Genomic DNA, 25,302 nt, shown 5'->3' with positions numbered 1-25,302 from the left:
ATGTATTATTAGTTAGTTTGAAAGATGATGTGCAAGACTTTTAATGGTTCTTTGTACAAGTTTTATGTTACAAACGCAATAGACAAGACAATATTATTTAATTTATACATGCGTACCAGAAGTATTATTAATTATATTAATTACAATTATTTATTTTTTATACGTTCGTTTTATTTACCTAAAATTGATTACTCTCGCACTTAAATAATTTCATATATACTTATTAATATAAATCATAGTTTAATTAAAAGTCATTAAATGCTTAGAAATTTTCCAAGCTTGATTCACCATTATAAATTTTTCTTTCACATGTTTAATTGTTTAAATTACAAATTACAAATTACAAATCTATTATTACGCACTTTTAATTAACAATTATATTATTATTTTTTAAAACAAAAAAAAAAGCCTAATAATTAAACTTATTTAGCTGGTACCCTCATATTGCCATCATGGTTTTGGTACTTTGGTTTGCCGTGAGTGAATGGCAAGTAGCGATACTTAATCATATGCTGTAAAATAAATAAATATTCATTATTCTGTGAACAATATTTTACTTAGTTATTCAACCATAAAGAACAATACTTGTTATCATCATTATAAAAACGATTCAGCTGTTTTCAATAAATATAATTATAAAAATAAATTTTGAATGTAATTAATTTATTTATGGATGAATAACTTAGTTTATTTTTTTTTTTTTTAAATACCTTAATTTGTCGTTTCATTGTAATACAGAATAATGTTATGAAATACATGACTAAAATTGGCCAGAAGACAGGAATGTTGAAGAGCTCAAACATGGTGCAAAATAATGCTATTATCGTTGATTTTGTAACTGAGTACCAGAATTTAAATTCCGGTAATCGTCTAATAAATGGTCGAAATTCCTCATTTGCTTTGGTAGGCAATTCCGGACCCTCACCGTCTATAAATAATCACAAAAAATATTTAAAATAATGAAAATAAAGTTAGTCGACATCTAAAAAACTTTATGATTTTTTTTAATTACAAAAAAATTTTTAAAAATTTCAAAAACTATAAGTGCAATTTTTTAAAAATATTTTTTAGTTATAATTTAATAAATTAAGCAAAATAAAAAAATCAAAAATGTCGCTTAATTTTATTATTATTATTATTATTATTATTATTATATGAAAATTAAATTAGCCGACAATTAAAAATTTTTAGAATTTTTTTTTATTGAAAAAATTATTAAAAAAAAATTTTCACTTGTAAAAGACTTGAAAAACTGTAAGTGCAATTTAAAAAAAATATTTTTTTGTTATAATTTAATTATTAAAAAAAAAAAAAAAATTAAAAACGTCGGCTAACTTTAGTATTATAAAAAAATAATATTTTATTAGAGTCAAAAATTATTTACCATCGTAATCCATTGCTGGATCACTTTTCGGCGTAAGAAATCCTATGAACAAATTAAGGTGGTAGATACCCAAGGCATAAATTATAATATACCATCCCTAAATATTAAAAAATAATTAATTTAAAATGAAATATAAAATTTATATAATAATAATAATATAAAAATTACCTGAGCTATAAGAATACGCAATATAAATAAAAGTACTAAAAATCCGGCAAATATCCATCTGGATATTGTATGAGGTGTCCAAAGATCTAAATAACCTTGGTATATCTAAAAAATAAAGGATAATTAATATTACAACAATTTTTACAATTATTTTTCTTAAAGTACTAACCTGTGATATTCTTATGAAAGCTTGCATGACAGGATTCCTTTTGGTAGGACCACCGAGATCCTCATCTTGCATCATTTTATAATACCTAGTCAAATATATTTATATTTAATTAATAACAATAAATAAAAATTAAACACTATTGAAAGTAAGAGCAAAATGTGTTTAAAAAAATAAAATTAATTCTATTGTGAAATGATCTTATCGGAGTTTAGAAAAAATATGCGATAATGTTTTCTAATTTCAAAGATAATAATAAAGTTAATGAATTAATTTATTAATAAACTGTAAATGTATAACCTCAATGATATATATATTTATCTTCAATTAATATTGAATATTATGTTTGTATTTACACACACACGGAATTTTATATTAATGATAAATAAATTAAGTAAACATACCTAATATAATAGAATAGAATCTATTTTTTAACACAGATGCTTTTATAACTTATTTGATGAAATTAAAAAAATATACACGTCACAACATATAATATGACATACTATGATCAGCAAACATATATATATATATATATATATTGTACTTTATACGTGTACTCTTTTCTCTCTCTGCAATCATACGGATAATAATAATAATGTCAACCGTAATTATTATTATTATTATTATCATCACAATTTGGAAGTTTGGAAGATAAAACAGTTACTAATTATTGATAACATAGACATTTATTTTATCGTTGTAATTTATTATAATACTTTTTTTCGCCGCTAGTGGCGCTGGAGTTCGGCTGCTTTTTTGAAATACACCTTAACAAAAATAATAATAAAAATGATAAACGTGGCTGAGATGGCGCGCTGTAGCGTTGTTGTTTGAGCTGTTGCGCCAATTTCGAAGATAATCACATTGTGGTTTTAAAATTTTGACAAACGGTTATACATAGTTACGTATTGAATTATAAAATAATGGCAGACAATCAGCAAAGTAGATTTGAGAAATCTCTTGGCTTACTAACCACTCGATTCGTATCACTTTTACAAAAAGCCAAGGATGGTGTTCTAGATCTCAAAGTTGTAAGTTTTACATTTTTATTTTTATTTTTATTTATCTAGGTTACCTAAAACCACTTGATTTACAAACCAAACCTTGATAGGTTAACCTACCGCCTATGGCTTCTGCACGCTATTTATTTTCATTGCGGGAATTTTAAAATAAACATTTTATTTATTTACTTTACTTTTGTTTTTATCTTTCTATTAATTATTACCATTTTCTAGGTTTTCTATTATTGCCAACAATTATTTATTTATTTTCATGACTATTATTATTATTGTGTTTTTATTTTTTTTCATTCTACATAACCTATTAAATCGCAATTTTTACTTTGATAATTATTTGTTTTATTTATTTAATAATTTTTTCATCAAATATAATTAATAATTAAATTTTTTCTAGGCCGCGGATATTTTAGAGGTTCGACAAAAAAGGAGAATTTATGATATAACTAATGTCTTGGAAGGTATTGGATTGATAGAAAAAAAAAGTAAAAATTCAATACAGTGGAAGTAAGTTTTATAAACAATATCTAAATTAATACAACCGATTAATGTCATGATATTAAAGTTAGCTTGACCATTTTTTAATTTTGTTTAAAAAAAAAAATTTTTTTTTTTAAATTGCATTTTTAATTTATTAAATTATCATTTTTTTTTTGCTAATTTTTTTATCCAGTTAATTTATTTATTAGAAAAATCATTAAATATCTGCTAAATTAATTTTCATAAAAATTAAATTAGCCGACATTTAAAAATTTTTATAAACTTTTTTAATGAAATTGTTACAAAAAAAAGAAAATAAAAAATTGCACATGTAAAAAACTTGAAAAACTATAAGTGCAATTTTTTATAAATATCTTTTTAGTTGTAATTTAATTAAAAAAAAAACAAAATCAAAAATTTTTAGACGCTTGCTAAAGTGTCATTAATTTTCATATTAATGTCTAATAATAATTTTTTTGGTACAATTTATTAGTTATAAAAAATTAATTAGTATTTTTATTATTTAGAGGCGCAGGCCCGGGATGTAATACCCAAGAAGCTGGTGCAAAACTCGGTGATTTAAAGGAAGAACTACGAAGACTTGAGGAGCATGAGGATTTGTTGGATACTCACACTAAATGGATGCAGCAGAGTATAAAAAATATTGAATGCGATTTAAAGAACCGTCAGTACGCTTATGTTACCTACGAAGACATTAAGGATCAGTTTCCCAACGATTGCGTGTTAATAATAAAAGCACCTGCTGACACAGTATTAAAAGTACCAAATTTGGAAAAAATCCATGATGATGATAAAGACGAGAGTAATTACGAGCTGGTATTGAAGAGTCCAGCTGGTGAGATTAAAGTTTACATGATTCAACCGCTGTTGGCTGAAAATTATGATAGCAAAATGCGAGAGTCGAGGTTGTACCCAGAACCAAAAGGTATTAAAAGGGAAAAGGTTGAATACGATCAGAAGGAAGAACCTCAGCCAAAGAGAAGATTATCTAGGTATTTTATTATTATTATTATTATTATTATTTGTTTGCTCTTATCGCATTGTAAACTGGAAATTTATTTTTACAATCTGCAAATGAGCATAAATTAATTATCTGATTGTTGGGGATTGGTTGTTGTAAATCTAAACAACTCGTTTGGTCTTTTATCATACATTTCAAATAAATTTAATAATTATTTATTATTTTATATGACACTGAAATTATAATAATAAAGTTAACCGACGTTTTTAATTTTTTGATTTTTTTTTTAATGATTAAATTAGAACAAAAAAAATATTTTTTAAAAATTTCACTACCAATTTTTAAAGTTTTTTACAAATGAAATTTTTTTATAAAAAAAAATTCTAAAAATTTTTAAATGTCGGCTAACTTAATTTTCATACTGAAGTTAGCAGACGTCTAAAAATTTTTGATTTTTTTTTAATTAAACTTACAACTAAAAAGATATTTATAAAAAATTGCACTTGTAGTTTTTCAAGTTTTTTACATGTGAATTTTTTTTTTTTTAATTGTTTGATTGAAATTTTTTTAATAAAAAATTTCTAAAAATTTTTAAATGTCAGCTAACTTCATTTTCATTATTTTATTTAATTAATATATATAATTAATTGTGTATTTATTTTTTTTAGATTGAGTAGAAGTAGAGACAAAGAAACAATGTCTGACGAAGATGAAGAAGCAGAAGAAACCGATTTATTAGAAACTAAAATATTGCTCAGCGGTCTCAGTACAAGTATGTATTTTTAATAATTACTCTATTTAATTTTTTAATCTATTGAAACTTTAATTTTATTTTATTTTCAGAGCTTCGATCGGATTCGCCTGATTCGAGTTTACTTGAAGAATTTTATTCAGATTGTAAGTTAATTATTTTTTTTTTTTCAAATATTGTTACTGATTAATTTTTTTTTTTGCAGTCTGTGGACCTTTGTTAAGTTTGAGCCCGCCACCGAGTGAAAAAGATTACCATTTTAATTTAAGTGAAAATGAAGGAATACTTGACTTATTTGATATCACTGCTAAATAAATGTAAAATAATATTTTTATGATAGATTGTAATTTTAATGATTGATAATTTAACTTGGGTGCATCGATTAATATTTAATCAATATTCAAGTTTGCTCGATCGCATCAACATATTTTTATTATTAAAATATTAGTTATTAATTATATTTTTAATTATTAAATATTACCCGGACTATTCACACTTCCTACTGGTTAAATTAAATTAAAAAAATTTTAGTTATTAAATAGTACAATTAATATCAAATTTCACCAACCAATTAAGTCAAAAATTTCTCGGTAATTTTAATGTTTTTTTTTTTGTAAACATGTACCTGTATATGTTTAATATTGATAAATAAATAAGTAAAGCAATTTTATAAAAAAAATAAATTAATCTAGCAGAAAAATAAATTTAAATTTTTTAATTAAACCGCGCATGCGACTTTTGCATGCTGAAATTAGCTGACAGCTGTCAATTTTTAAAATTTTTATAACAAATCAATTAGAATAAAAAAAAAATGAGTTAAAAAATTTTCACTGTTAATTTTTAAAAATTTTTTACATGTGGAATTTTTTTTATTAAACTTTTATAATAATTAAACTGTTGTAAAACGTTTTTCTTAAATTTCTAATGTCAGCTAACTTCAGTGTTTGAACTATTGCGTAATATAATAGTAAGTGTGTGTACTGGGCGTTAAAAAATCATTGAAGTTTAAAGTTTATTTAATTTTTCAAGGACAAATCAGACGACAATGGAGCGTTTTAATTTCGTAATACGGTAAAAGTATACAACAAAATTATATGTATATTTAGATTCTATTGGTGAATCATTTTATAACAAGAGAGCAGTACAAATAACGTGCTCCAAAGTACGTCACGTACTGAGAAAATTAACAAACTTGCCAAAATGTGTCTAGTGGACAATGTCATTACAATCGTGACTAAAACAAATTAAAATTTATTTAATTATTAGTATTTCTTTTTACCACATAATTAATCAATGATTGTTGGATAAATAAATAAAAGCTATAAATTGTTATTTAATGTTGTCATTCAGACACTCTGTTGTTACTAACGTGATACTGTTTGATGTAACAATTAAAGTACCGCGTGTACTTAATAATTCTTGGGACAATCAGCTGATCAAGATTTAGTACTTGTATTTTTTACTATTTTATTTTCGTAAGTAAAAATAATAATTATATAGACACTAGTGTGTGTAGAAATTTTAAGTATTTTCATTGTCAAATGTCAAGTTTATTACATCATTCCTCTATTTATCTAAAAGTATCAAACAAATTTATCATAAATATTATATCTGTTTAATTAATGATAAATTAATATCTGTAGATCAAAGAAAATAATGATAAAATTTTATTTAATGCTATAAATTTTCATTTGTTGCAGTAGCAAAAATTTTTTAAATAAGATAAAAAAAAAATGAGGATAATATTTGTAAAAATAGGTGAATTGTCACGAAGATATCCAATAGTGCGGGGTATGGCATCTTACACAGTAATTTGGCCGACAGCCTGTTTGCTACAACAAAAAATATCGGGTAAAGAAAAATTAGACTACATACATGCGTTGAGATTTAGTCTTTATGGTGGATTTTTTGTCGGTCCAACTTTATTTGCTTGGTTGAAAATTGCAACATATTTGTGGCCAAAACCTAATCTGCGGTCTGCAATTACAAAGGTATTTTTTTAATAAAATAAATTATATTTATTATTAAATAATTTTTTTTATTATTTTTTAGGCCTTGGTTGAGCAAGTTACTTATGGCCCAGCAGCAATATGTTGTTTTTTCTTTGGAATTAATTTGTTAGAATTTAAACCAATCTCGGAATGTGTTGAAGAAGTTAAAAATAAATTTTTCCCTACTTGGAGGGTAAATATTTAATAATTTTAATAATTTTAATAATTATTTAACATTGTAATAATTTATTAATTAAATTTATTTAGATTGGTGTATTTGTATGGCCAATACTCCAGACAATAAACTACGTGTTCATTCCGGAGCGTAATCGTGTTGTCTATGTTAGTTTCTGCAGCTTAGGATGGACATCACTATTATCGTACGTTAAATCATTAGAAACAAGTCAACTTAATAGCGGAACTGTACTGATGAAAGAACCCCAAGTTCTTGTACCTGCTGTTACTGGCACTAACAACAACAACAATAATAATGATAATAATAATAATTCAAGTAAAAATCAAACTACTGAAAGTACTCAAAAAAAACCAACGTCTTTATCTTAAAATCAAAGTATATCTCTAGATGCCAATTTGTATAAATTTATTTTTTATTTTATTTAATTATTTATTATCATTATTATATAACTTGTAATTTAATGTAAATATTGATAGCAAATTTTAATTTCAGTATTTGTTTCCAAATATTATTTATTTATATTAGAGTATGTAATGTTAAATAAATTTATTGAATTGTTACAAATTAAATTAATAATATTTATTTTTATTTCTACACGCTAAATTTTTGTGATCAAAAAAGAAAATTATTTATAAATAAATCGTGTGCGATTGTACTGAGTTAAATAATTAAAATTATTGACTTTTATCGCTATCCAGAATTACCTCCCCAGGAGGTTGATAAATTATAAATAAATTCATTTGCTAAATAATATTCATATTTAATGCATACAAAAAAAAATTTTGTTTTGTCAAAATCCCTTTAGGTTACAAATAAAAATTGAAATATTTTCAATCAATTAAAAAAAATTAATTAATGAGTATATTAAGATAATAAAAACCAAAACTAAATTTAATAAATAATTAGTCAGATTTTTTATCCTCAGTAATTGGAGTCTCATTAACTTTATCTATTGAATTATTAATTAAATCATGAGTTTTAGCTCCAAGACTTTTTCTTCGGTCGGATTTAAATGCAAAGACAGTTGGCAGCCGGCTTGTCAAACGGTCTTGCCATTTTTGTGGAATAACCAAAATTGTGGTGATTGCGTTGCCGAGGAATAGAATGAAAAACATAAAACTCAATACAGAAACATGCCACGTAGCTTCGGGGTGTGATGTTAAGCAAAATAGTGTGTAGGCGTTGTACAATTGGAAAAAGTATCCTATGAATAAAAATGGAAGAAGAAATGATAATCCGCGCCACATCCACGAGTGGAAGCCCTCAATCGTTATGTCCATATTGTGACGCTCTCCCAGTGCTTTTAATCGATATAAAACTCCGTGTTGATATCTAAATTGTAAATACTGGACAAAGCCTGAAAAATATAATTTAATTAATAATATTATATTTAGATAAATAATAAAATAAATTATTTACTTATGTAAACGTTGAACCACATAAATTGACCACGAAATGCGTACCAGGGCCCGGTGTTTGGCCAAACTAGCAATAGTCCAGATACTACTGTTGATAAAAAATGATGGAATCGCCACCATCCTTTTATACGAGAGCCATTTACTTTTAATATACTTTCACGTATCGTTAATGTACAATAATACCAGACCAATAAAAACATAAAACTCAATTCCAATGTTCTGAAAATAAATTATTTTTCTAAATTTTGTAATCAGATAAGATAAATATTGAAATATTAAAATATTAAAATATTAATTAAATTTACCTAAAGTTAGTAAATAAATTAATCACTGATAAAATGAAACCAATTACTGATAAAACAAGCTTGAATTTTTCATATTCGTCTTTATATTTGAACCTAAAACAATAAAATAACAATTTATAAATTATTAAAATAATTATAGAGTAAAAAATAAACTTACTTGTCATTTTTATTCAAAATAGAAACATTGACACTACCAAGAATAATTGATAAATAAGTACCATTGGACTTTGGTAATGTTTGTTCCATTTCATGCAATTGTTCTTCTCGTTTTTGCATTTCTTTTTTAACTTGCTGCCGGACTTGACTACCTTTCAAACTAAATAAATAAAATTTAGTAAATTTATTATAATAATGAAGTTAGCCGTCAGCTGTTAATTTTAAAAATTTTTTTTAACAAATCAATAACAATAAAAAAATTCTTCTAAAAATTTTCACTTGTAATTTTTATTAATTTTCACATGTGGAATTTTTTAATTAAATTCTTCTTATAATAATTTAATTGCTATAAAGTTCTAAAAAAATGTCTAATGTCTGTCAACTTCAGTGTCATAATTTATTAATTAAATAATTAATGAAAATAAAATTAGCCGACATCTAAAAATTTTTATTATTTTTTTTTTTATTAAAGAATTATTAGATAAAAATAAAAAAAAAAAATTTTCATTCGTTAAAAACTTCAAAAACTATAAGTGCAATTTTTTAAAAATATTTTTTAGTAAGAATTTAATAAGTTAAGCAAAATAAAAAAATGTCGGCTAATTTTATTATTATAAATAATTAAAATACTTACAATTGTTTTAGAGATTTTGATATGACACCCATGCGATATCTCTGATGTGAAATTCCATTGAGACATTTTGTCTGAAGATCTGATATTTCCTCTAACTTAGCAAGGTATTCTCTATTGAGTGCCTGTAATTTCAAAAACAATAAATAAAGTATAAATTTACTGAATTAAATTTATAAAAATAATAGCAATAATTACCTCAAGATCTTTATAATCCTTAGTCAAATCCTTCCAATCATCCAAGCACGAATCAAGATCAGTGTCCATCATTTTGAATAATTACTTTGTTTGTGAATAGGTAAAAAAAATAAATAAAAATAAAACTGTCACTCATTAACTTTGGAAAATTCTAGACGACAAATAACTTGAACAAAGATCACCTTTGCATCCAATCACGTTGCTAATTTTTAACCAAAAAATTCGGCGAGTTTTTATACTTTTTTTTTATCTTATTAAAGATTAAAATAATTACACAATAACACTGATTTAATTAAAAAAAAAAAAAAAAATAGCTCATTGCCAGTTAATAATTATTTTTTAAAATTTTATTATTTTATTTTTATAACCTTAAAATATTTGTGCGCGGTAAAAAAAAAATATTATTTCACTCCAAAAACAATTATTTAATAACTAACCAACACTTTTGTAGAGTTATTAATTAAAAATAGATAAATAGATTTACCGGAAGAGGTATAGTAATGAATCAATTGATAATTATTGAGTTAATTGATTTTTTATAACGTTTTAGTATACACGGATATCGTCTATATAGGTGTAGCTGGAGAGAATAAAACGGATGGACTGATGCGGAGTGATGAGCGATGAGCGAAATTGAAAAACTGGAACTAAACACAGATATAACGCAACACATACACATCAATTTATCCACCTACATATATACAAGCATATATTATATATATATATATATATATATATATATATATATATATATATATATATATATATATATATATATATATATATATATATCACTAACTCGTAAATTATTATTAGTTTATTTAATTTTATTTGCTATTTTTTGTTTGCTTTTTTATATTTAGATTTATAAAAAAAAAAAAATGATTATTTCACTTGAATGATTCGACAGTTGTATATATATATATATATATATATATATATATATATATTTATACACACTTAATTATTTGGATATTTATAACATATTCATGTACTTGTACTTGTAATATATATATATATATATATATATATATATATATATATATATATATATATATATATATATATATATATATATATATTTGTCAATCATAACGATGTCACGTGTACGAGTCATTTAATATTTTATCCATTGTTTCTTCTTCAATAATAAATCGGAAGTACATTTTTTTTTTTTTCTGTAATCTAAGTTCAAATACTTATAGACTGTTTTATATAATAATAAAAATTATCCATTGTCATCAAATGACTAATTTGTTTATTTTTCAGTTGTTCGAAAGTATAAACTGTCAGTAACTAAGAGTAAAAAAGTAAAAAAAAAGGTAAGAGATTATTGAATTACATTTATGCTAAATTATTCAACATAAATTTTTATAAATTTAAACTCTTATTCTATCATTTTTTTTTTTAAATCTTTAAAATTGACTTTCATTTTTTATCATAAAATAAAAGTGTAGCAATAAAATTATGTCATTTAATTTACCGGATATTTAATAATTTTAAGAATTTTTTTAACAAATAAATTATGGCAAAAAAAATTGACATGTAGAAATTTTAAAAGCAATTTTTCAAAAATAATTTTTTGGAACAAATTTATTTCTTAAAAAAAAAAAAACTAAAAAATAATTAAGTGACTGCTAACTTTAATGTCATAATAAAATCTATAATTAGAAAATGATTTTGTTATCAAAATATTGATTGGTCAAAAAAATAAAATGATAAATGACCGTGAAGTTAGCCGACACCCGCCATTTTAAAAATAAAAACACCTGTAATTTGAAAAAAAAAATTTTTTTTCACTTTTGAAAAAATACTCGTCTAAGTTTTTGAATTTTCTAAACGAGATTTTTTTCAAAAGATCAAATAATAAATATTCGAGTTATAATTTGAAATTAAGTATTTTTCATTAAAAAATTTTTACAAATTTAATTACTTTTTGATTTTTATTTATAATTTTTCGAAATCTAGACGAGTGTTTTTTTTTATTTTTCAATTTTTCAGCCTGAAATTCATCGAAAAATTCTATTTTTTAAAAAAATATCTTGAAATTTTTAAAAAAACAAAAATTTTCAAATTAAAAAAAAATACTCGTGTATAGATTTGTCATTTTTCTGAACGAGTATTTCTTTTCTTTTTTTATATTCATAACTTTTTTCATTTGAATAACATAAATTTATACACTAGTTACAAAAATTAAGGGATATTAAAAAGATTCTAAATGTTTAGGTGATTTTCAACGAGCTGTAACTCCGATTAAAATGATCGTACAGCAAAAAAAAAAGAAGCAAATTGTAGCTCCAAGTGTCTAGTTTTCCTATACGACCATGAAAATTTTTTATCATGTTTGGGTTCGGAGAAATCCTAAGAAAACTACAAAAAAAAAAAATTTCCAAATTTTTTCTCGTCTAAAAAAAAGTCTACAGGCTTCAAAAAATTTTTTTCCATTGTTTTGAAACTACACAATATTCTTTATAAGATACTGTGAACGGCTTTTGATGAAAAAATTTTATTTGAATTGAAAACTTTGACTGAAAAAAAGACAAAAATTCGCATAATTAAGGATATTTGGATAACTTTGGATAAACGACGGATATCGTCGGTAATTTTCCAACTTTAAAGTGTCCCCTAAAATCTCTGCAAAATTCAAAGCGCTGCGATTTTTTTTTCATAGTGCCCCGAAGCTTCAAATTCTTTGTTTTCGCAAAAATCACCATTATAAGCATTATAAGCAATTTTTCGATTTTCATTCTTTTTCTGAATGAAAAAAATTTTTTGTTTTCAAAAATCTTAATTTGAAAAAAAAAAAAATTTCAATTTTTTTTGAAAATTTTTTTTTTTCGAAATTTTTTTTTTTCCAATGAAGAAAGTTATGAATATAAAAAAAATACTCGTTCAGAAAAATGACAAATCTACACGAGTATTTTTTTTTAATTTGAAAATTTTTGTTTTTTTAAAAATTAAAAGATACTCGTCTAGATTTCGGAAAATTATAAATAAAAATCAAAAAGTAATTAAATTTGTAAAAATTTTTAAATGAAAAATACTTAATTTCAAATTATAACTCGAATATTTATTATTTGATCTTTTGAAAAAAATACTCGTTTAGAAAATTCAAAAATTTAGACGAGTATTTTTTCAAAAGTAAAAAAAAATTTTTTTTTTCCAAATTACAGGTTTTTTTATTTTTAAAATGGCGCGTGTCGGCTAACTTCAGGGTCATAAATGATAAAATAAAACTGTTGACAATTTAAAAAAAAACTTCTGGCCATAGTTGCAAAAGATAAATCATAAATTATTCTCATCTGTCATATATATATATTTTTTTTTTATCTCTAAACAGAAAGTTAATATATGTATATCTCTACCTACATCTATACTCATTTAAAAGTTTTTTTTTTTTTCTTTTATCTCTCTTTAACTAAACCCAAGAAGAGATTTTGCTAAAAGCTCCTGGAATCCCCGCGGTCAGTTTTAGTCTACAAGTTTGCTTGAAACTGTCCACTAGTATACATATAAGTAAGTGATATACCTTCATACAGTCTAGACAGAGTATAGTTGATCTGATCTTCTTTCACCTCATACTTTCCTGATACATTATATACTAAATAAAATATTTTAAATTAAATAACATGTTTTTCAATAAAAATAACAACAAAAAACTATTATATTTAATATTAAATAGATTTAGAGTAATAAAAAATAATAATAATTTAAATGGTGATCGGAGTGTCAAATTTTTTGCAACTATTCCGGAGTGTCCGAAGCCCGGAATGTTAGACGGGTTTATATCGCTGATTAATTATAATAAAGCGATGAAATTACATGAAATTGTTGATAATAAACACCGAGAATTAGGTCCTATTTATAAGGATCAAATTGGATCTGTTAGTGCATACTTTGTTAACTCTCCAGAAGATTACAGGAAGATCTTTACAAATGAAGGACCAACGCCGATGCATTTTCTTCCTGAAGCCTGGTTAATTTATAATAAATCCAAAAAATGTTCCCGTGGTTTGCTTTTTATGTAAGAATTTTTATTAATTAATATTTTAAAATAAAATTACTGATCATTTTTTTTTTAGGGATGGTGAAGAATGGTTACACTTTAGAAGAATAATAAATAAATTATTATTGCACCCTTATGACGCTAAAATAATAACTGCTAATGCTTGTCAAAATGCAGCTGTAAAATTAACTGAAGAGTGGAAGAAAAATTTAGTGCGAAATAAATGGATCATACCGAAGTTAGAAACTCGTTTGTACAAATGGTCTATTGAGGGTAAGTTTTAATTAAAAAAAATATATATTTAGCTAAAATGCACACTTTTTTAAGATTGTTTAATCTAAGTGTAAATTATATTAAGTAATTTTGATTTTTAGTTTTATTATTATTGTTTTTCTTTCATTTGTTCTTTATGAACTTGCAACTTTCGTGAAACTGCATAATTTAAGTACAAATTATAACAAGTAGTATCTATACTTATGAATAAATTATAATATTTCATTATATCTCCATTATATATACTGTTTATAAGTTTATGATGATTGTAAATGACCCTGTTTTTGTTGGGATTAAGTTAAATAAATAAATACTCTAAATTGCTTTTAGTTATGATGGCAAGTTTACTGGGATCTGCTTGGAATAAATACAGAGATAGTATAGGAGATAAAGAAGCTGATAAACTAGCTCAGAATCTTCATGAAATATTTATTTTAACAGCAAGATTATCATTGTTGCCAATAAAATATATTGTTAGATTTAATTTTCCTGTTTGGAAGAAATTTATTAGAGTTATGGATGAAATTTTGAAGATTGTTTCGACGATGGTGCCCAAGATGATTAATTTTAAAGGAAACGGGCTGCTCTGGATGATGATTAATGAAGGAATGACCGAAAAAGATGCCACAAGAATTGTTACAGATCTTATTTTAGCTGCTGGAGATACTGTAAAAATTAAAAAGAAATTTTATTGATAATTTTTCAGTACTAGATTATATATATTTTAATTTTTTTAGACGGCATTTTCTACCCAATGGGCGCTATTTTTATTGGCAAGCCATTCGGATGTTCAAAATAAACTCGCAGGCATTTCCGGTAATTTAGAATTAAAAGATACAATAAAAGATTCTTATATTAAAGGAATTATCAAAGAATCTTTAAGATTGTACCCAACTGCTCCATTTTTAACGAGAATACTGCCAGAGGATTGTTTGATCGCCGGACATATTGTTCCACGTGGAGTAAATATTTTATATTTTTTTTTTTAATCAATTAAAAATTAATATTAATTGTAATTTTATATTTAAGGAATTGATAATTATGTCTTTGTACTCGAGTGGCAGAGACCCGAATAATTTTGTAGAACCGAATGAATTTATGCCGGAAAGATGGATTAGAAATTCAAAAGGTAATTACGACTATGTAATGAACCCATTTGCTACAATTCCATTCGCTCTGGGCGTTAGAAGCTGCATCGGTAAAAAATTGGCAGAGACTCAAATAATAATGACATTAAGTGAGGTAAAATAATAATTAATTATTTATGTATAAAAATTTTATTTATTTATTTATTTTAGATTGTTAAAAATTTTAACATGGATTGTTTAAATAAACAAAATGTTAAATTAAAATTACACATGATATCAGTACCGTCAGAGTCAATTAAACTACAATTAACTAAGCGAATTAACTCAATTTATAACGAGTAAAAATATTTACAAAAAAAAATATGTAATACCGTATACAATCTTAGACTAGATCAGTGTAAAAAAAAATTCTTTAAATAATTGTATATAATTACAATTGAATATATTTATAATTACAATTCAATCTAAGCAACAAATATAGATTTATTTTTACAATTTTAAATGAATTTTTTATAATAATAATAATATCAATTTTACAAAATTATTGTTAGCGGCATTTACTAATAAATAAAATAAATATTTAAATTATTGTCTATCCAATAATTGTGACACTACAATTTTTTTAATTTCCTCTAAAAATTCGATAAAATTTTTATCATCTATAAAATGATTAAATGCACTAAGCCTGTGCTCGCGAGATAATTTTTTAGTTAGAAAATTAGTAACGCAGTAAGTTTTTAATTCACTGCAGTGATTGTCCCGCGCCCAATTCCAGGCGCGATTTAAATTACTATAACTAATCCGCATTAACGACGTCTCTGTTAATTTATCCAGCTCATTAATCATCAAAAAACGATCAGCAAGAAGCACTGCGTCTAAGAGACTTTCTATTTTAACTTTATTATCATCATCATCATTATCAATATTGCTAAACAAATGACCACTTGCCGCCAAATAAAGGACAATAAAGCCTCCTTTGGATACATTTTGCAACCTAACTCTTTTTTTACCTGTTTCGTAAAAATTTCCATTGAACATTGCCGAAAAAACTTGAGATTTTAGACACAATAAATGCCTACAAGCGTCAACGGTACCTCCGTCGTCTAATTCGAAGGTAACATTATTTTTAATTACTTTTTTATTATCTTTATCTACTGGTAGATTTTCATTGCTTTCATTGTCTTTCATCGTAAAACCTTTCTCAAAAGTTTCTGGCACAATCCCAAGATTATTAGCCAACTGACAAATAGACAGCACCGAATTATCATTGAGTAAATGATTGCGGTCTGTTAATAATTTAAATATAATATCAAGTCCTCCGTAAGTATCAAGAAGCAACCGAAGCTTTTCTCTTGATTTTAAAAGAAAGGGTACAGACACTGCAATAATGTATTTATCAGTTTCCTGACCTCGGATAAGAGTCGCAGCAAGTTCGCCAAAGGCGCCTCCTTGCTCAGCGACGTTGCCCAAAATTTGTAAATAATTTTGCGAATCATCCAGCAGCTGTGCTTCAAATACAAACCCCTGGAGTAATAAAGGAAGAAAGTAAACATGATTTTTGAGTATTCTATTTAATATTGAAAGAGCTCGGTGATTTTTCGACAGTTCCATGTATGAAGTGAGCGCTTGTATCGTCGCAGAGTCTGCAAGTCCTTCAATAGGATCACTGTGCAGCGCCAATTTAGCCAGTAAAATAAGCGTCCACATGTGAGAAAAATTAACTTCTGGAGTTTCCATTACTAAATCATTTGGATCATCGATTTCATCATCATCAGCTATCTCATCTTTACCCAAGGCAGTGGAGATACTCTTCAAAGAATCATCTTCGATCCCATTATTGTTGTCCTCAATCCAATCTTCATCGTCGCTGCAAACCGGGCTGTAATTATCCTCATCAGTTGGATTTTCATTATTATCGTAATTATCATAATTAGGCAAGGATGGAGAACTTGTTGGAGATGATGTTGATGAACAAACGCTGCTTGGGCTCCACTGAATTGGAAAATCAAGGCTAAACCTTCCGCTTGTTCGATTGTACTTATCACTTTTATTATGTTTGTAAGCAGGTGATTTAGCTCTTCGTTTTCTTGAAGTTGAATTAGATTCACTGGTATTGTCAGGACTATTGCTTTCAAGTTGCAGATCAATTATCATACGCTTCAATCTGTCTGTTAAGACACCGACAATTCCATTTTTAATCATTATTAATATACTATTTTCATCGTAAAGAAATTGAGTAAGAGCATGCAACAATGCCGGGTGGTAAATTTCATTATCACTGTCTGCTAATAAATTTAACATCAATTCAAGCCCTCCTTCCTCTCTTATTCTCAGTCTGTTGACCGCTTCACGGGAAAGTAAACAAAAACTCGCTATCAATTCTCGTCTAAAAGAAGTTGTCGAATTTGTTTTTAATTTTAAAAAGTCAATTATACATTCGACAACGCCAATTGAACCCAATGCTGGTCTATGATTAGCAATACGGCAGAGTTTGTACAATAATTGAAAGGCTATTCTGCTGTTAGTTTTGCACAGCTCAACAATACATTGGTATCCTCGCAAATCTTTTCCTCGCATCTGCTCGCCTGATCTCGAGTTTGACGTGTCGGAAAAAGAACGCAGTGCTTTCAAACACGTCTCTATTATATCTTTGTATTTTGTTGAGTTTGAAGAGTCTGATTGTTTGGACTTTGAACTTATTAAGATGTCTGTTACAGCTTTTACTAAATTTAGATCCAGAATTTCTGCGTGACTTTCTTCATTTATATTCCAAATATTTCTAAATTGAAGAAGAATAAAATTATTATCATTGTTTTTTGTAAATAAAATATTTTACTCACCTTAAAGCGCGTATAGACATTAATAATGTTGGAGTACTTGTTTTAGTATCGAGAATAATTCCTTTGAGCGCTACAATAACACCAGCTTCACAAAGCGCTTTTGTGTGACGTTTTGAATCTGACATGTTACCAATAAGTCGGCAAGCTCTGCAGTGAAGAGTCAAGCCAGGACTTAAATTTTTTATTATCCATACTACGTTGTTGGCAATTGATGTCTCGTGTACCTGTTGATATGATGATAAGTAATTAGATACATAATTAATAAATTACCTTGTATCTTGTAAATTATTGACATTTTTAAAGATATAAGCTCATTTTGATGTTACACTCATCGAGACCTTTCATTTGAATATCCACATCAATTTTTCATATATTTCATATATTTGTATATATGAAATATATATCAAAAATGCATGTGGGTAGTTAAATGAAAGCTCTTGATGAGTGTAACATCAAGATGAGCTTATATCTTTAAAAATATCAATAATTAAGAAATGACCTTGTATCTTGTGAACTATTGACAATTTTGAAGATATAAGCTCATCCCGACTTTACACACATCGAGACCTTTCATTTGAATACCCACATCAATTTTTCATATATTTTATATATTTATATATATATGTATATATGAAAAATATATCAAAAATTGATGTGGGTACTCAAATGAAAGCTATTGATGAATATAACATCAGGATGAGCTTATACCTTAAAAAACGTCAATATTTAAAAAATTACAGTGCAATTTCACAAAAGTAATTATTTAAAAAAACAAAATTTTATTTGTTTTTAGTTCACAAGTCACGACAGTCACATAGTGACTGCGAGGTTGTTAGTAAATAATTAAAATTTAATAAAGAAATATAAATTAAAAATAATTTACCTGTTCTCTTACACTTGCTCTGAGAAATGCATTTGCTAATATACTTAGAGCAATGTCCAGTACTTTAGAGCTTTGATACTTTAATAATTTAATAACAATATCTAAGCCTTTATCGGCAATAAAAAGCTCAAATATTTTAGACTCATTTTTAACGGTCGTAAGACAAGTGATAATTCCCGTCTTAGAACCTGTTTCAATGTGTCGAGATAATTCTACGACAATTGATAAATTATTATTGCTTTTTCGGGACATTATGTCGACAATAATATCATCAATAACTATTTACATCATATTGAATTTGACAATCGATCAAAAGAAGCAATCCATTTTAAATTCTTCATTTCATGGCTTTGTCTATATACATTAGTAATAATAATAATAATAATAATATTATTATTTTTATTGATAGTATTGCTGTAGATATTATTACTATTATTATTATCAAAATCAGGAATTACGAAAATTGTCTACAGTTTGGTGAGCAGATTTTACCCCCTCCACTGTTTAATTTTCATGAATTTTAGCTGATTTGAAGATTGATAATCAGATTTCTAAAAATAAAAAACAATTTTTAGTAAAAGTTCTCAAAATTTTAAGTTACTTTACTTTTTCTTCAAAGTAATTTTATAATTAAATAAATATATATAAATTTACATACCTTTGGTCCTTGTAAATGTGTATATACTATAGTAAGTATCAGCTGATCAAACCAGTCGATCATAATAATGTATTCATCACACACGTCACAAAAAAAATTTTCTAGGTAATGTAGGTTTCTTAAAAAATTTATTATCTGTCGTAGTTATTAAATTTTTTTTATTAATTTTGTTTATTTTTTATTACAACAATTAAAATTAAAAAATTTATGAAAATAAAATTAGCAGACAGCTGACAATTTTTATAATTTTTTTTTATTAAAATTGAAAAACTATACGTGGAATTTTTTAAAAATATTTTTTTATTGCTAATTCAATTAATAAAAAAAAAAATATAAATTTTTTGCTCTCGGCTAATATTTAGTTTCATAAAAAATTTGAGTTTAAATTTTATAACAAATTTAATTGAGACGACAACCACACAGAAGAACGAGCGCTGTAATCACTAGGATATATATTACATATATGTTAATAGTGATGTGCAGTGTATGAAGTGTATGTAGAGTGTGTAGAAAAATATAAAAATATATAAAGAATAAGAAAGAGAGGATGTAGAGTAAAATAACTTTTCTTTTCCTGTATATTATCATCTTTTGTGTGTTGCACATAAGTATATATGCGGTTAAACAGTTTATTGCATCCTATGTACTCCATGTATGTAGACCAAGTATTCTTTTATACATATTTTAATACACGGACATTAGATACAGTGAGACATCAGCAACACTAGGAGATAAGACATTTGCAAGTTGAAAGATAATTTAATTAAAGTACCGCAGAGTCAACCAGTGTAACCGCCCTTAATAATAAAAAATTAATTTTTTTATTTTTATTATTCTATTGGACTGATAATAATAAAAATAATAATAAAAACAATCATATCAATAAATAAAAATATATTTTTTGTAACTAAAGTGTTGAAAAGTTCAGTGAAAAATGTTTTTATGATAAAAATAATTGTAAGATTATTTTGATATAAAGATGAGTGTCTTTGGTGATTTTCAACGTGTGTGGGTGGAAAGATTTCCCGACAGTGCATTACCTGCTGCTTGGGAAGAAGATGTACGTGCTAATTTAATAAAACACAAACAAAAGGTATTTATTATTATAATTTATTAGGTCAAATATTGATGATATTAAAGCTAGCTGTCACTTGACCATTTTTTAATTTTTTTTTTTTTTAAATTGCATTTTAAATTTATTAAATTTTCTAAATAAAAATTCTTTAAATTATTAAATATCTGTTAAATTAATTTTCATCAAATATTGACTATTGATTTATTATAATTTTCTATTAATAGAGACTAATTATTAATGAATGATTGATTAAATAGGTTGCAACGCTGAGAGAAGAACTTGAAAAGGAAGAATTTTATGTTGAATATTTAGAGAGATTGCTTGCTGATGTTGAACATCACAGAAAATTGGCTGCAAATTCTAGTTCGGTAAATGTGTCACCAACAGCGGGAGCTAAAACCCAGCGGTGTCAGAAAATAAGTGAAAATGAAGGTGAAGAGAGTAGTCAGGCCGTGACTAAGTCACCCCCTTCACTGCCAGTTCGTAAGGACATAAGTAAATTACAAGACAAATGTGTTTCTGAATTAAGCTCCTCACTGAACTCTTCTCGACGTCCCAAGAGTGAGATTCCAAAGAGCCCAATTAAAACAGCTGATGAATCAGCTGTCAGAAGGAATAGTGATCCGGACATTCCCAGTAATTATGTCACTGTTATTGAAGTTACTGGTAGCACCAAAAAGGACAACAACAACAGCAGTTGCAGTGGCAGTAGTATGAGTAGTAATAACATCAACAATAACAATAATAACAACAACAACAACAACAATAATAACAAAAATAAAAACATAAATAAAAACAATAATAATAACAGCAATAATATAAATAATAATGAGGATTTAAATGAAAAAAAAGCAACAAAAAACAGCGATGACGCTGAGGACGGTGACGCAGAGGCTTCTGAAGAAGAGCCTTATTATGATTCAGTGGCTTTGGATCAAACTGGAGAGTACGTTTACATTGACGCACGGATTCCAATTATTTCAAACGATCGCAATGCAAGACGACCTCCCTCACTGCCAGATTCTCCGGGAAATCGTAGTAATTATGTCAATATTGATTATTTTATCCAGCACAGAGTCGCGATAGACAGCGAGGATGAAGAAGGTGCATCTAACACAGCTCCTCCGATACTTTTGCGTGCTTTAAGCACTGACAATGAAACTGGAAGCAGTGACGCTGAGCCGCTTAGCTTGAGTGAAGGCAGTCTTGAGTCTCCAACCCCGACAACTCCAAGAAGACAAATCAAAGACCACGAGGATGATAGATTATCAATGATTAAATGCATTGTCAACTCAGTTGTCGAAAGCGAGACAGTTTATGTCGAGTGTCTCACGGTTATGCTCCAGTATATGAAAGCAATCCGCGCTACTTTGACAACTTCTCAGCCGGTGATCTCCGAAGAAGAATTCGGCACGATGTTTTACAAAATTCCGGAGCTTCATGCTCTTCATAAGAATTTTTTAGATGAATTGCGCGGTAAGCTTGACACCTGGGACGCTAAAACGTCTATTGGTGAGCAATTTAAGTCAATGGCGAGCAATATTAATCTCTATGGAGCATTTTTACACAATTATGCTCGAGCTACTGACACTGTACGGAGATGCTCAACAAATTCAGCTCAATTTGGCGATATAACACGTGACATAAGATTACGCGGCAATCCAAAGGGTCCTGGATTATCACTGGAAGATTTGTTGCACAAACCTGTTGCTAGAGTACAAAAAAACGCACTAGTATTGCATGATCTGTTAAAGCACACTCCTACAAGTCATGCTGATCATATTCCACTGTCGGAAGCGCTTGCTATGACAAGACATTTTTTAGACGAGTTTAATATAATCCAAACGAAGTCAATGTTTCCAAGTCATGATCGCGCGCAAAGAAGATTAGTTAAAAATTCATTTATTGTTGAAGTTTCTGATGGACATCGCAAACTGAGACATTTATTTTTATTCAATGATGTTATTGCTTGTGCAAAGTACAAAGCGTCTGGCAGAGATAAATTTACCTTTGAATTAAAGTGGTACGTTCCTGTTGGAGATGCTGTTGTTATGGAAGACGGTGTGGAGCCGCGAGAAGCCAGCCCGGCTAATGTTGTCGCGCTGAGGTCTCAAGCTTGCACTGTCAGGGATCAAATTTTGTGGGAAGAGCGCAATGATGAGAAGAAAAATCGGCTTGGTAGGTGCTCTGAAAAAAATAGAAAAAAATTGGCTGAATTAGAAGCTCAATTAGTTCTTGCATCTCCGAATTTACTGCTGAGAGTTTCGCATAAAAATCAAAACCGCGGACAAATAAACTGCTACAGTTTCTTTTTGTCCAGCGAATTTGAACGGTCGCAATGGATTGAAGCTGTGGAAGCGCTTCAACAAGGAGGACAACCGCCAGGGTCATTACCACTGTCTATGTACGAGCTGCAAGCTTGGGTCACCGCTTGTCGTACTTATTTGCAGACCGACATGGGAAGCTATTTAATGCGATCTGGTCGCGATGAAAGCTTGCTCCTTGGTGACTTGCATCTTACGCTGCTGGGATTGACTCCTCCTGGGTTGGACAGACCTGGAGAAGTTTACATTGTCGTTGAGGTTGATAGCTACGGACACTACTTTAAAAGAGCTAAAAGCCGCGTTGTTCGTGGACAAGCTCCTACCTGGGGAGAAACTTTTGTCGTCGAGCTTGAGGGCAGTCAAAATCTTAGAATTTTACTCTACGAAGAGTGCGCTGGAAAATCTGTGCTCAGAGGTAAGTGCACACAACGCTTGAGTCGTTCTTGGCTGCAGTCAGATCATATTGAAAGGTCGCTCAATCTTGGACCTACGAGTTTAGATGTTGAATTGAAGTTTGTTCCCTCGGAAGTTACTTTAAGGCGGGTTCCTTCGGCGAAGCCTCAAGGGCTTTTTGGGGGGAAAATTCAACAAGTCTGCAAGTAAGTTTTATTAATTAATTCTTTTTTGTATTGTTAATATTTATTAATTATTTTTTTTTAGGAGAGAAAAACGGGATGTACCATTTATTATAACAGCTTGTGTTAGAGAAGTTGAACGACGTGGTATGAATGAAGTTGGACTTTATCGTGTGTCTGGTTCAGCTTCAGATGTAACGAAGTTGCGGAAGTCATTTGAAAGTAATTCTTATGAAGCTGAACAACTTTTAAAAGAAGTGAGTATTGATTTAATTATTATAAACAATATAATCTCATTTTGATGTTACAGTCATCAAGAGCTTTCATTTGAGTACCCACATGCATTTTTTATATATTTTTCATATATACATATATATATAATATATATAAATATATAAAATATATGAAAAATTGATGTGGGTATTCAAATGAAAGGTCTCGATGAGTATAATGTCGGGATGAGCTTATATTTTTAAAAATGTCAATAGTTCACAAGATACAAGGTAATTTCTTAATTATTAACATTTTTAAAGATATAAGCTCATCTTGATATTACACTCATCAAGAGCTTTTATTTGAGTACCCACATGCATTTTTGATATATTTTTCGTATATACATATATATATAATATATATAAATATATAAAATATATGAAAAAGTGATGTGGGTACTCAAATGAAAGGTCTTGATGAGTGTAATGTGAAGACGAGCTTATTTTTTTAAAAATATCAATAGTTCACAAGATACAAGGTCATTTATAAATTATTCAGTTCTAAAAATTATTATTTTTTTAATTTTTTAAACAGGTGGACGTTCATTCAGTGACAGGAGTTTTGAAACTTTATTTACGTGAAATGCCAGAAGCATTATTTACCGATGCACTTTATCCAGCATTTTTGGAGGCATTTCAGACCGGCGAGCTGGCTCGTGGATCAGCACTGCGCCGGGTCTATGATAATTTACCGTCCGTGAACAAGGCGGTGATTGATTTCCTACTGGCTCACCTGAAACGAGTAAATAAAAATGAGGCACAAAATAAAATGTCATTGCATAATTTAGCGACTGTTTTTGGACCAACACTTTTGCGTCCCGGTACCAACAACTCACGGAATGATCCCAAGAGCCGGGATCCTCTGGCCGCGGGTACCGTCGACGTGATGGCGCAAGCAGGAATACTATATTATTTTTTGCAACAAAACAGCATTGTCCCGCGGGAAAACAATCAATCGCTTTAATCTAGTCGTTGTTCTATAAATCAACACATTCATTTTTAAATTATTCATACACTATTTTAATATAAACTATGTCAATAAAAAATAATGTCAAGTGTACTTGAAAAAAAAATTTTAAGACCAGTGACGAGCATGCAACATGCTTATATTTTTTTTTTTAAATAATCATAGGCTTCTTTTTATATAAATATTTATTATATTATACTTATATACTTACTTATAAATATATTATATAAAAAATATATATCAGCGTTTAATCGAATGCTTAATATATATATTATGTATGAACATTATTAGGTAAGAGACTGATAAGCCAGTACTGTAATGTTTTTTTTTTTTTTTTTTTTTTTTTTCCTGAAAATTAACCATTGTATCAATTATAAATTTTTTTATAATATATATACATATAAACTTGTATTTTTACACTAATAAATTTCGAGTAACTATTTTCAAAAAATTTTAGATATAGTGCCAATAATATTTAAAATTTTGTGACAAAATT

At 27.1% G+C, this 25,302-nt stretch overlaps 7 protein-coding genes across 16 annotated transcripts; 4 read left to right on the top strand and 3 right to left on the bottom strand.

Moving 5' to 3' along the window:
* Positions 1 to 12: 12 nt before the first annotated feature.
* On the bottom strand, positions 13 to 2,293 carry LOC123264995 (protein RER1). The gene is made up of 6 exons (XM_044728559.1): positions 2,123 to 2,293; positions 1,722 to 1,806; positions 1,553 to 1,657; positions 1,385 to 1,481; positions 711 to 928; positions 13 to 512 (listed from the first exon to the last, which is right to left on the bottom strand). The coding sequence occupies exons 2-6, from the start codon at positions 1,794 to 1,796 to the stop codon at positions 423 to 425; spliced, it is 585 nt and encodes a 194-aa protein (XP_044584494.1). The 5' UTR covers positions 1,797 to 1,806; positions 2,123 to 2,293; the 3' UTR covers positions 13 to 422.
* A 219-nt stretch (positions 2,294 to 2,512) lies between these two features.
* LOC123265541 (transcription factor E2F5-like) lies at positions 2,513 to 5,289 on the top strand. Its single transcript, XM_044729341.1, has 6 exons — positions 2,513 to 2,752; positions 3,135 to 3,244; positions 3,745 to 4,230; positions 4,868 to 4,971; positions 5,043 to 5,096; positions 5,156 to 5,289. The coding sequence occupies exons 1-6, from the start codon at positions 2,645 to 2,647 to the stop codon at positions 5,263 to 5,265; spliced, it is 972 nt and encodes a 323-aa protein (XP_044585276.1). The 5' UTR covers positions 2,513 to 2,644; the 3' UTR covers positions 5,266 to 5,289.
* Positions 5,290 to 5,881: 592 nt separating this feature from the next.
* LOC123265247 (protein sym1-like) lies at positions 5,882 to 7,706 on the top strand. Of its 6 annotated transcripts, none has more exons than XM_044728923.1 (4): positions 5,882 to 6,021; positions 6,651 to 6,941; positions 7,003 to 7,134; positions 7,209 to 7,706. In XM_044728923.1, the coding sequence occupies exons 2-4, from the start codon at positions 6,684 to 6,686 to the stop codon at positions 7,503 to 7,505; spliced, it is 687 nt and encodes a 228-aa protein (XP_044584858.1). In that variant the 5' UTR covers positions 5,882 to 6,021; positions 6,651 to 6,683; the 3' UTR covers positions 7,506 to 7,706. The 6 variants fall into 6 exon arrangements, with proteins under 6 accessions (XP_044584858.1, XP_044584860.1, XP_044584856.1 ...); XM_044728925.1 differs by having other exon boundaries at positions 5,899 to 6,425; positions 6,709 to 6,941; XM_044728921.1 differs by having other exon boundaries at positions 5,899 to 6,425; positions 6,654 to 6,941.
* Positions 7,707 to 7,978: 272 nt separating this feature from the next.
* Positions 7,979 to 10,136, bottom strand: LOC123265244 (transmembrane protein 120 homolog). Of its 2 annotated transcripts, none has more exons than XM_044728905.1 (6): positions 9,846 to 10,130; positions 9,651 to 9,772; positions 9,018 to 9,176; positions 8,861 to 8,953; positions 8,557 to 8,774; positions 7,979 to 8,494 (listed from the first exon to the last, which is right to left on the bottom strand). In XM_044728905.1, exons 1-6 carry the CDS (start codon positions 9,915 to 9,917, stop codon positions 8,040 to 8,042), a joined length of 1,119 nt encoding a protein of 372 aa, XP_044584840.1. In that variant the 5' UTR covers positions 9,918 to 10,130; the 3' UTR covers positions 7,979 to 8,039. The 2 variants fall into 2 exon arrangements, with proteins under 2 accessions (XP_044584840.1, XP_044584841.1); XM_044728906.1 differs by having other exon boundaries at positions 8,319 to 8,494; positions 8,601 to 8,774; positions 9,846 to 10,136.
* An 853-nt stretch (positions 10,137 to 10,989) lies between these two features.
* On the top strand, positions 10,990 to 15,676 carry LOC123265239 (cytochrome P450 315a1, mitochondrial). Of its 4 annotated transcripts, XM_044728899.1 has the most exons (8): positions 10,990 to 11,005; positions 11,115 to 11,167; positions 13,768 to 13,869; positions 13,928 to 14,124; positions 14,455 to 14,792; positions 14,862 to 15,086; positions 15,154 to 15,366; positions 15,423 to 15,675. In XM_044728899.1, the coding sequence occupies exons 3-8, from the start codon at positions 13,799 to 13,801 to the stop codon at positions 15,552 to 15,554; spliced, it is 1,176 nt and encodes a 391-aa protein (XP_044584834.1). In that variant the 5' UTR covers positions 10,990 to 11,005; positions 11,115 to 11,167; positions 13,768 to 13,798; the 3' UTR covers positions 15,555 to 15,675. The 4 variants fall into 4 exon arrangements, with proteins under 4 accessions (XP_044584834.1, XP_044584835.1, XP_044584832.1 ...); XM_044728900.1 differs by lacking the exon at positions 10,990 to 11,005 and having other exon boundaries at positions 11,098 to 11,167; XM_044728898.1 differs by lacking the exons at positions 10,990 to 11,005; positions 11,115 to 11,167 and adding an exon at positions 13,220 to 13,361 and having other exon boundaries at positions 13,534 to 13,869; positions 15,423 to 15,676.
* A 104-nt stretch (positions 15,677 to 15,780) lies between these two features.
* On the bottom strand, positions 15,781 to 19,681 carry LOC123265236 (armadillo repeat-containing protein 5). The gene is made up of 4 exons (XM_044728893.1): positions 19,594 to 19,681; positions 18,936 to 19,486; positions 18,053 to 18,276; positions 15,781 to 17,991 (listed from the first exon to the last, which is right to left on the bottom strand). The coding sequence occupies exons 2-4, from the start codon at positions 19,185 to 19,187 to the stop codon at positions 15,798 to 15,800; spliced, it is 2,670 nt and encodes an 889-aa protein (XP_044584828.1). The 5' UTR covers positions 19,188 to 19,486; positions 19,594 to 19,681; the 3' UTR covers positions 15,781 to 15,797.
* Positions 19,682 to 20,052: 371 nt separating this feature from the next.
* On the top strand, positions 20,053 to 24,889 carry LOC123265235 (active breakpoint cluster region-related protein). Its single transcript, XM_044728892.1, has 4 exons — positions 20,053 to 20,686; positions 20,926 to 23,591; positions 23,653 to 23,824; positions 24,375 to 24,889. Exons 1-4 carry the CDS (start codon positions 20,573 to 20,575, stop codon positions 24,801 to 24,803), a joined length of 3,381 nt encoding a protein of 1,126 aa, XP_044584827.1. The 5' UTR covers positions 20,053 to 20,572; the 3' UTR covers positions 24,804 to 24,889.
* The last annotated feature ends 413 nt before the right edge of the window (positions 24,890 to 25,302 follow it).

Source organism: Cotesia glomerata, linkage group LG5 (assembly GCF_020080835.1).
Source record: "Cotesia glomerata isolate CgM1 linkage group LG5, MPM_Cglom_v2.3, whole genome shotgun sequence".
Taxonomy (NCBI): Eukaryota; Metazoa; Arthropoda; class Insecta; order Hymenoptera; family Braconidae; genus Cotesia; species Cotesia glomerata.
The sequence above is the reverse complement of the archived record's forward strand: the minus strand, read 5'-3'. Positions and strand labels throughout refer to the sequence as shown.

What these genes read in the sequence shown, in the direction of transcription:
- LOC123265541 (XM_044729341.1), top strand. Translation starts at nt 2,645, where the DNA reads ATGGCAGACAATCAGCAAAGTAGATTTGAGAAATCTCTTGGCTTACTA. An exon ending in GTGTTCTAGATCTCAAAGTT is followed by an intron (nt 2,753 to 3,134) that starts GTAAGTTTTACA and finishes AATTTTTTCTAG; the next exon opens with GCCGCGGATATTTTAGAGGT. An exon ending in TGAAGAATTTTATTCAGATT is followed by an intron (nt 5,097 to 5,155) that starts GTAAGTTAATTA and finishes TTTTTTTTGCAG; the next exon opens with TCTGTGGACCTTTGTTAAGT.
- LOC123265235 (XM_044728892.1), top strand. Translation starts at nt 20,573, where the DNA reads ATGAGTGTCTTTGGTGATTTTCAACGTGTGTGGGTGGAAAGATTTCCC. An exon ending in TAATAAAACACAAACAAAAG is followed by an intron (nt 20,687 to 20,925) that starts GTATTTATTATT and finishes TTGATTAAATAG; the next exon opens with GTTGCAACGCTGAGAGAAGA. An exon ending in CTGAACAACTTTTAAAAGAA is followed by an intron (nt 23,825 to 24,374) that starts GTGAGTATTGAT and finishes TTTTTTAAACAG; the next exon opens with GTGGACGTTCATTCAGTGAC.
- LOC123265236 (XM_044728893.1), bottom strand. Translation starts at nt 19,187, where the DNA reads ATGTCCCGAAAAAGCAATAATAATTTATCAATTGTCGTAGAATTATCT. An exon ending in GAGCAAGTGTAAGAGAACAG is followed by an intron (nt 18,277 to 18,935) that starts GTAAATTATTTT and finishes TCATATCAACAG; the next exon opens with GTACACGAGACATCAATTGC. An exon ending in ATGTCTATACGCGCTTTAAG is followed by an intron (nt 17,992 to 18,052) that starts GTGAGTAAAATA and finishes TCTTCAATTTAG; the next exon opens with AAATATTTGGAATATAAATG.
- LOC123264995 (XM_044728559.1), bottom strand. Translation starts at nt 1,796, where the DNA reads ATGATGCAAGATGAGGATCTCGGTGGTCCTACCAAAAGGAATCCTGTC. An exon ending in TCCAGCAATGGATTACGATG is followed by an intron (nt 929 to 1,384) that starts GTAAATAATTTT and finishes GATTATTTATAG; the next exon opens with ACGGTGAGGGTCCGGAATTG. An exon ending in CAATGAAACGACAAATTAAG is followed by an intron (nt 513 to 710) that starts GTATTTAAAAAA and finishes TTTATTTTACAG; the next exon opens with CATATGATTAAGTATCGCTA.
- LOC123265244 (XM_044728905.1), bottom strand. Translation starts at nt 9,917, where the DNA reads ATGATGGACACTGATCTTGATTCGTGCTTGGATGATTGGAAGGATTTG. An exon ending in AGGATTATAAAGATCTTGAG is followed by an intron (nt 9,773 to 9,845) that starts GTAATTATTGCT and finishes TTGAAATTACAG; the next exon opens with GCACTCAATAGAGAATACCT. An exon ending in ATTTTGAATAAAAATGACAA is followed by an intron (nt 8,954 to 9,017) that starts GTAAGTTTATTT and finishes TTATTGTTTTAG; the next exon opens with GTTCAAATATAAAGACGAAT.
- LOC123265247 (XM_044728923.1), top strand. Translation starts at nt 6,684, where the DNA reads ATGAGGATAATATTTGTAAAAATAGGTGAATTGTCACGAAGATATCCA. An exon ending in TGCGGTCTGCAATTACAAAG is followed by an intron (nt 6,942 to 7,002) that starts GTATTTTTTTAA and finishes ATTATTTTTTAG; the next exon opens with GCCTTGGTTGAGCAAGTTAC. An exon ending in AATTTTTCCCTACTTGGAGG is followed by an intron (nt 7,135 to 7,208) that starts GTAAATATTTAA and finishes AAATTTATTTAG; the next exon opens with ATTGGTGTATTTGTATGGCC.
- LOC123265239 (XM_044728897.1), top strand. Translation starts at nt 13,475, where the DNA reads ATGTTTTTCAATAAAAATAACAACAAAAAACTATTATATTTAATATTA. An exon ending in TCCCGTGGTTTGCTTTTTAT is followed by an intron (nt 13,870 to 13,927) that starts GTAAGAATTTTT and finishes TTTTTTTTTTAG; the next exon opens with GGATGGTGAAGAATGGTTAC. An exon ending in TAATAATGACATTAAGTGAG is followed by an intron (nt 15,367 to 15,422) that starts GTAAAATAATAA and finishes TATTTATTTTAG; the next exon opens with ATTGTTAAAAATTTTAACAT.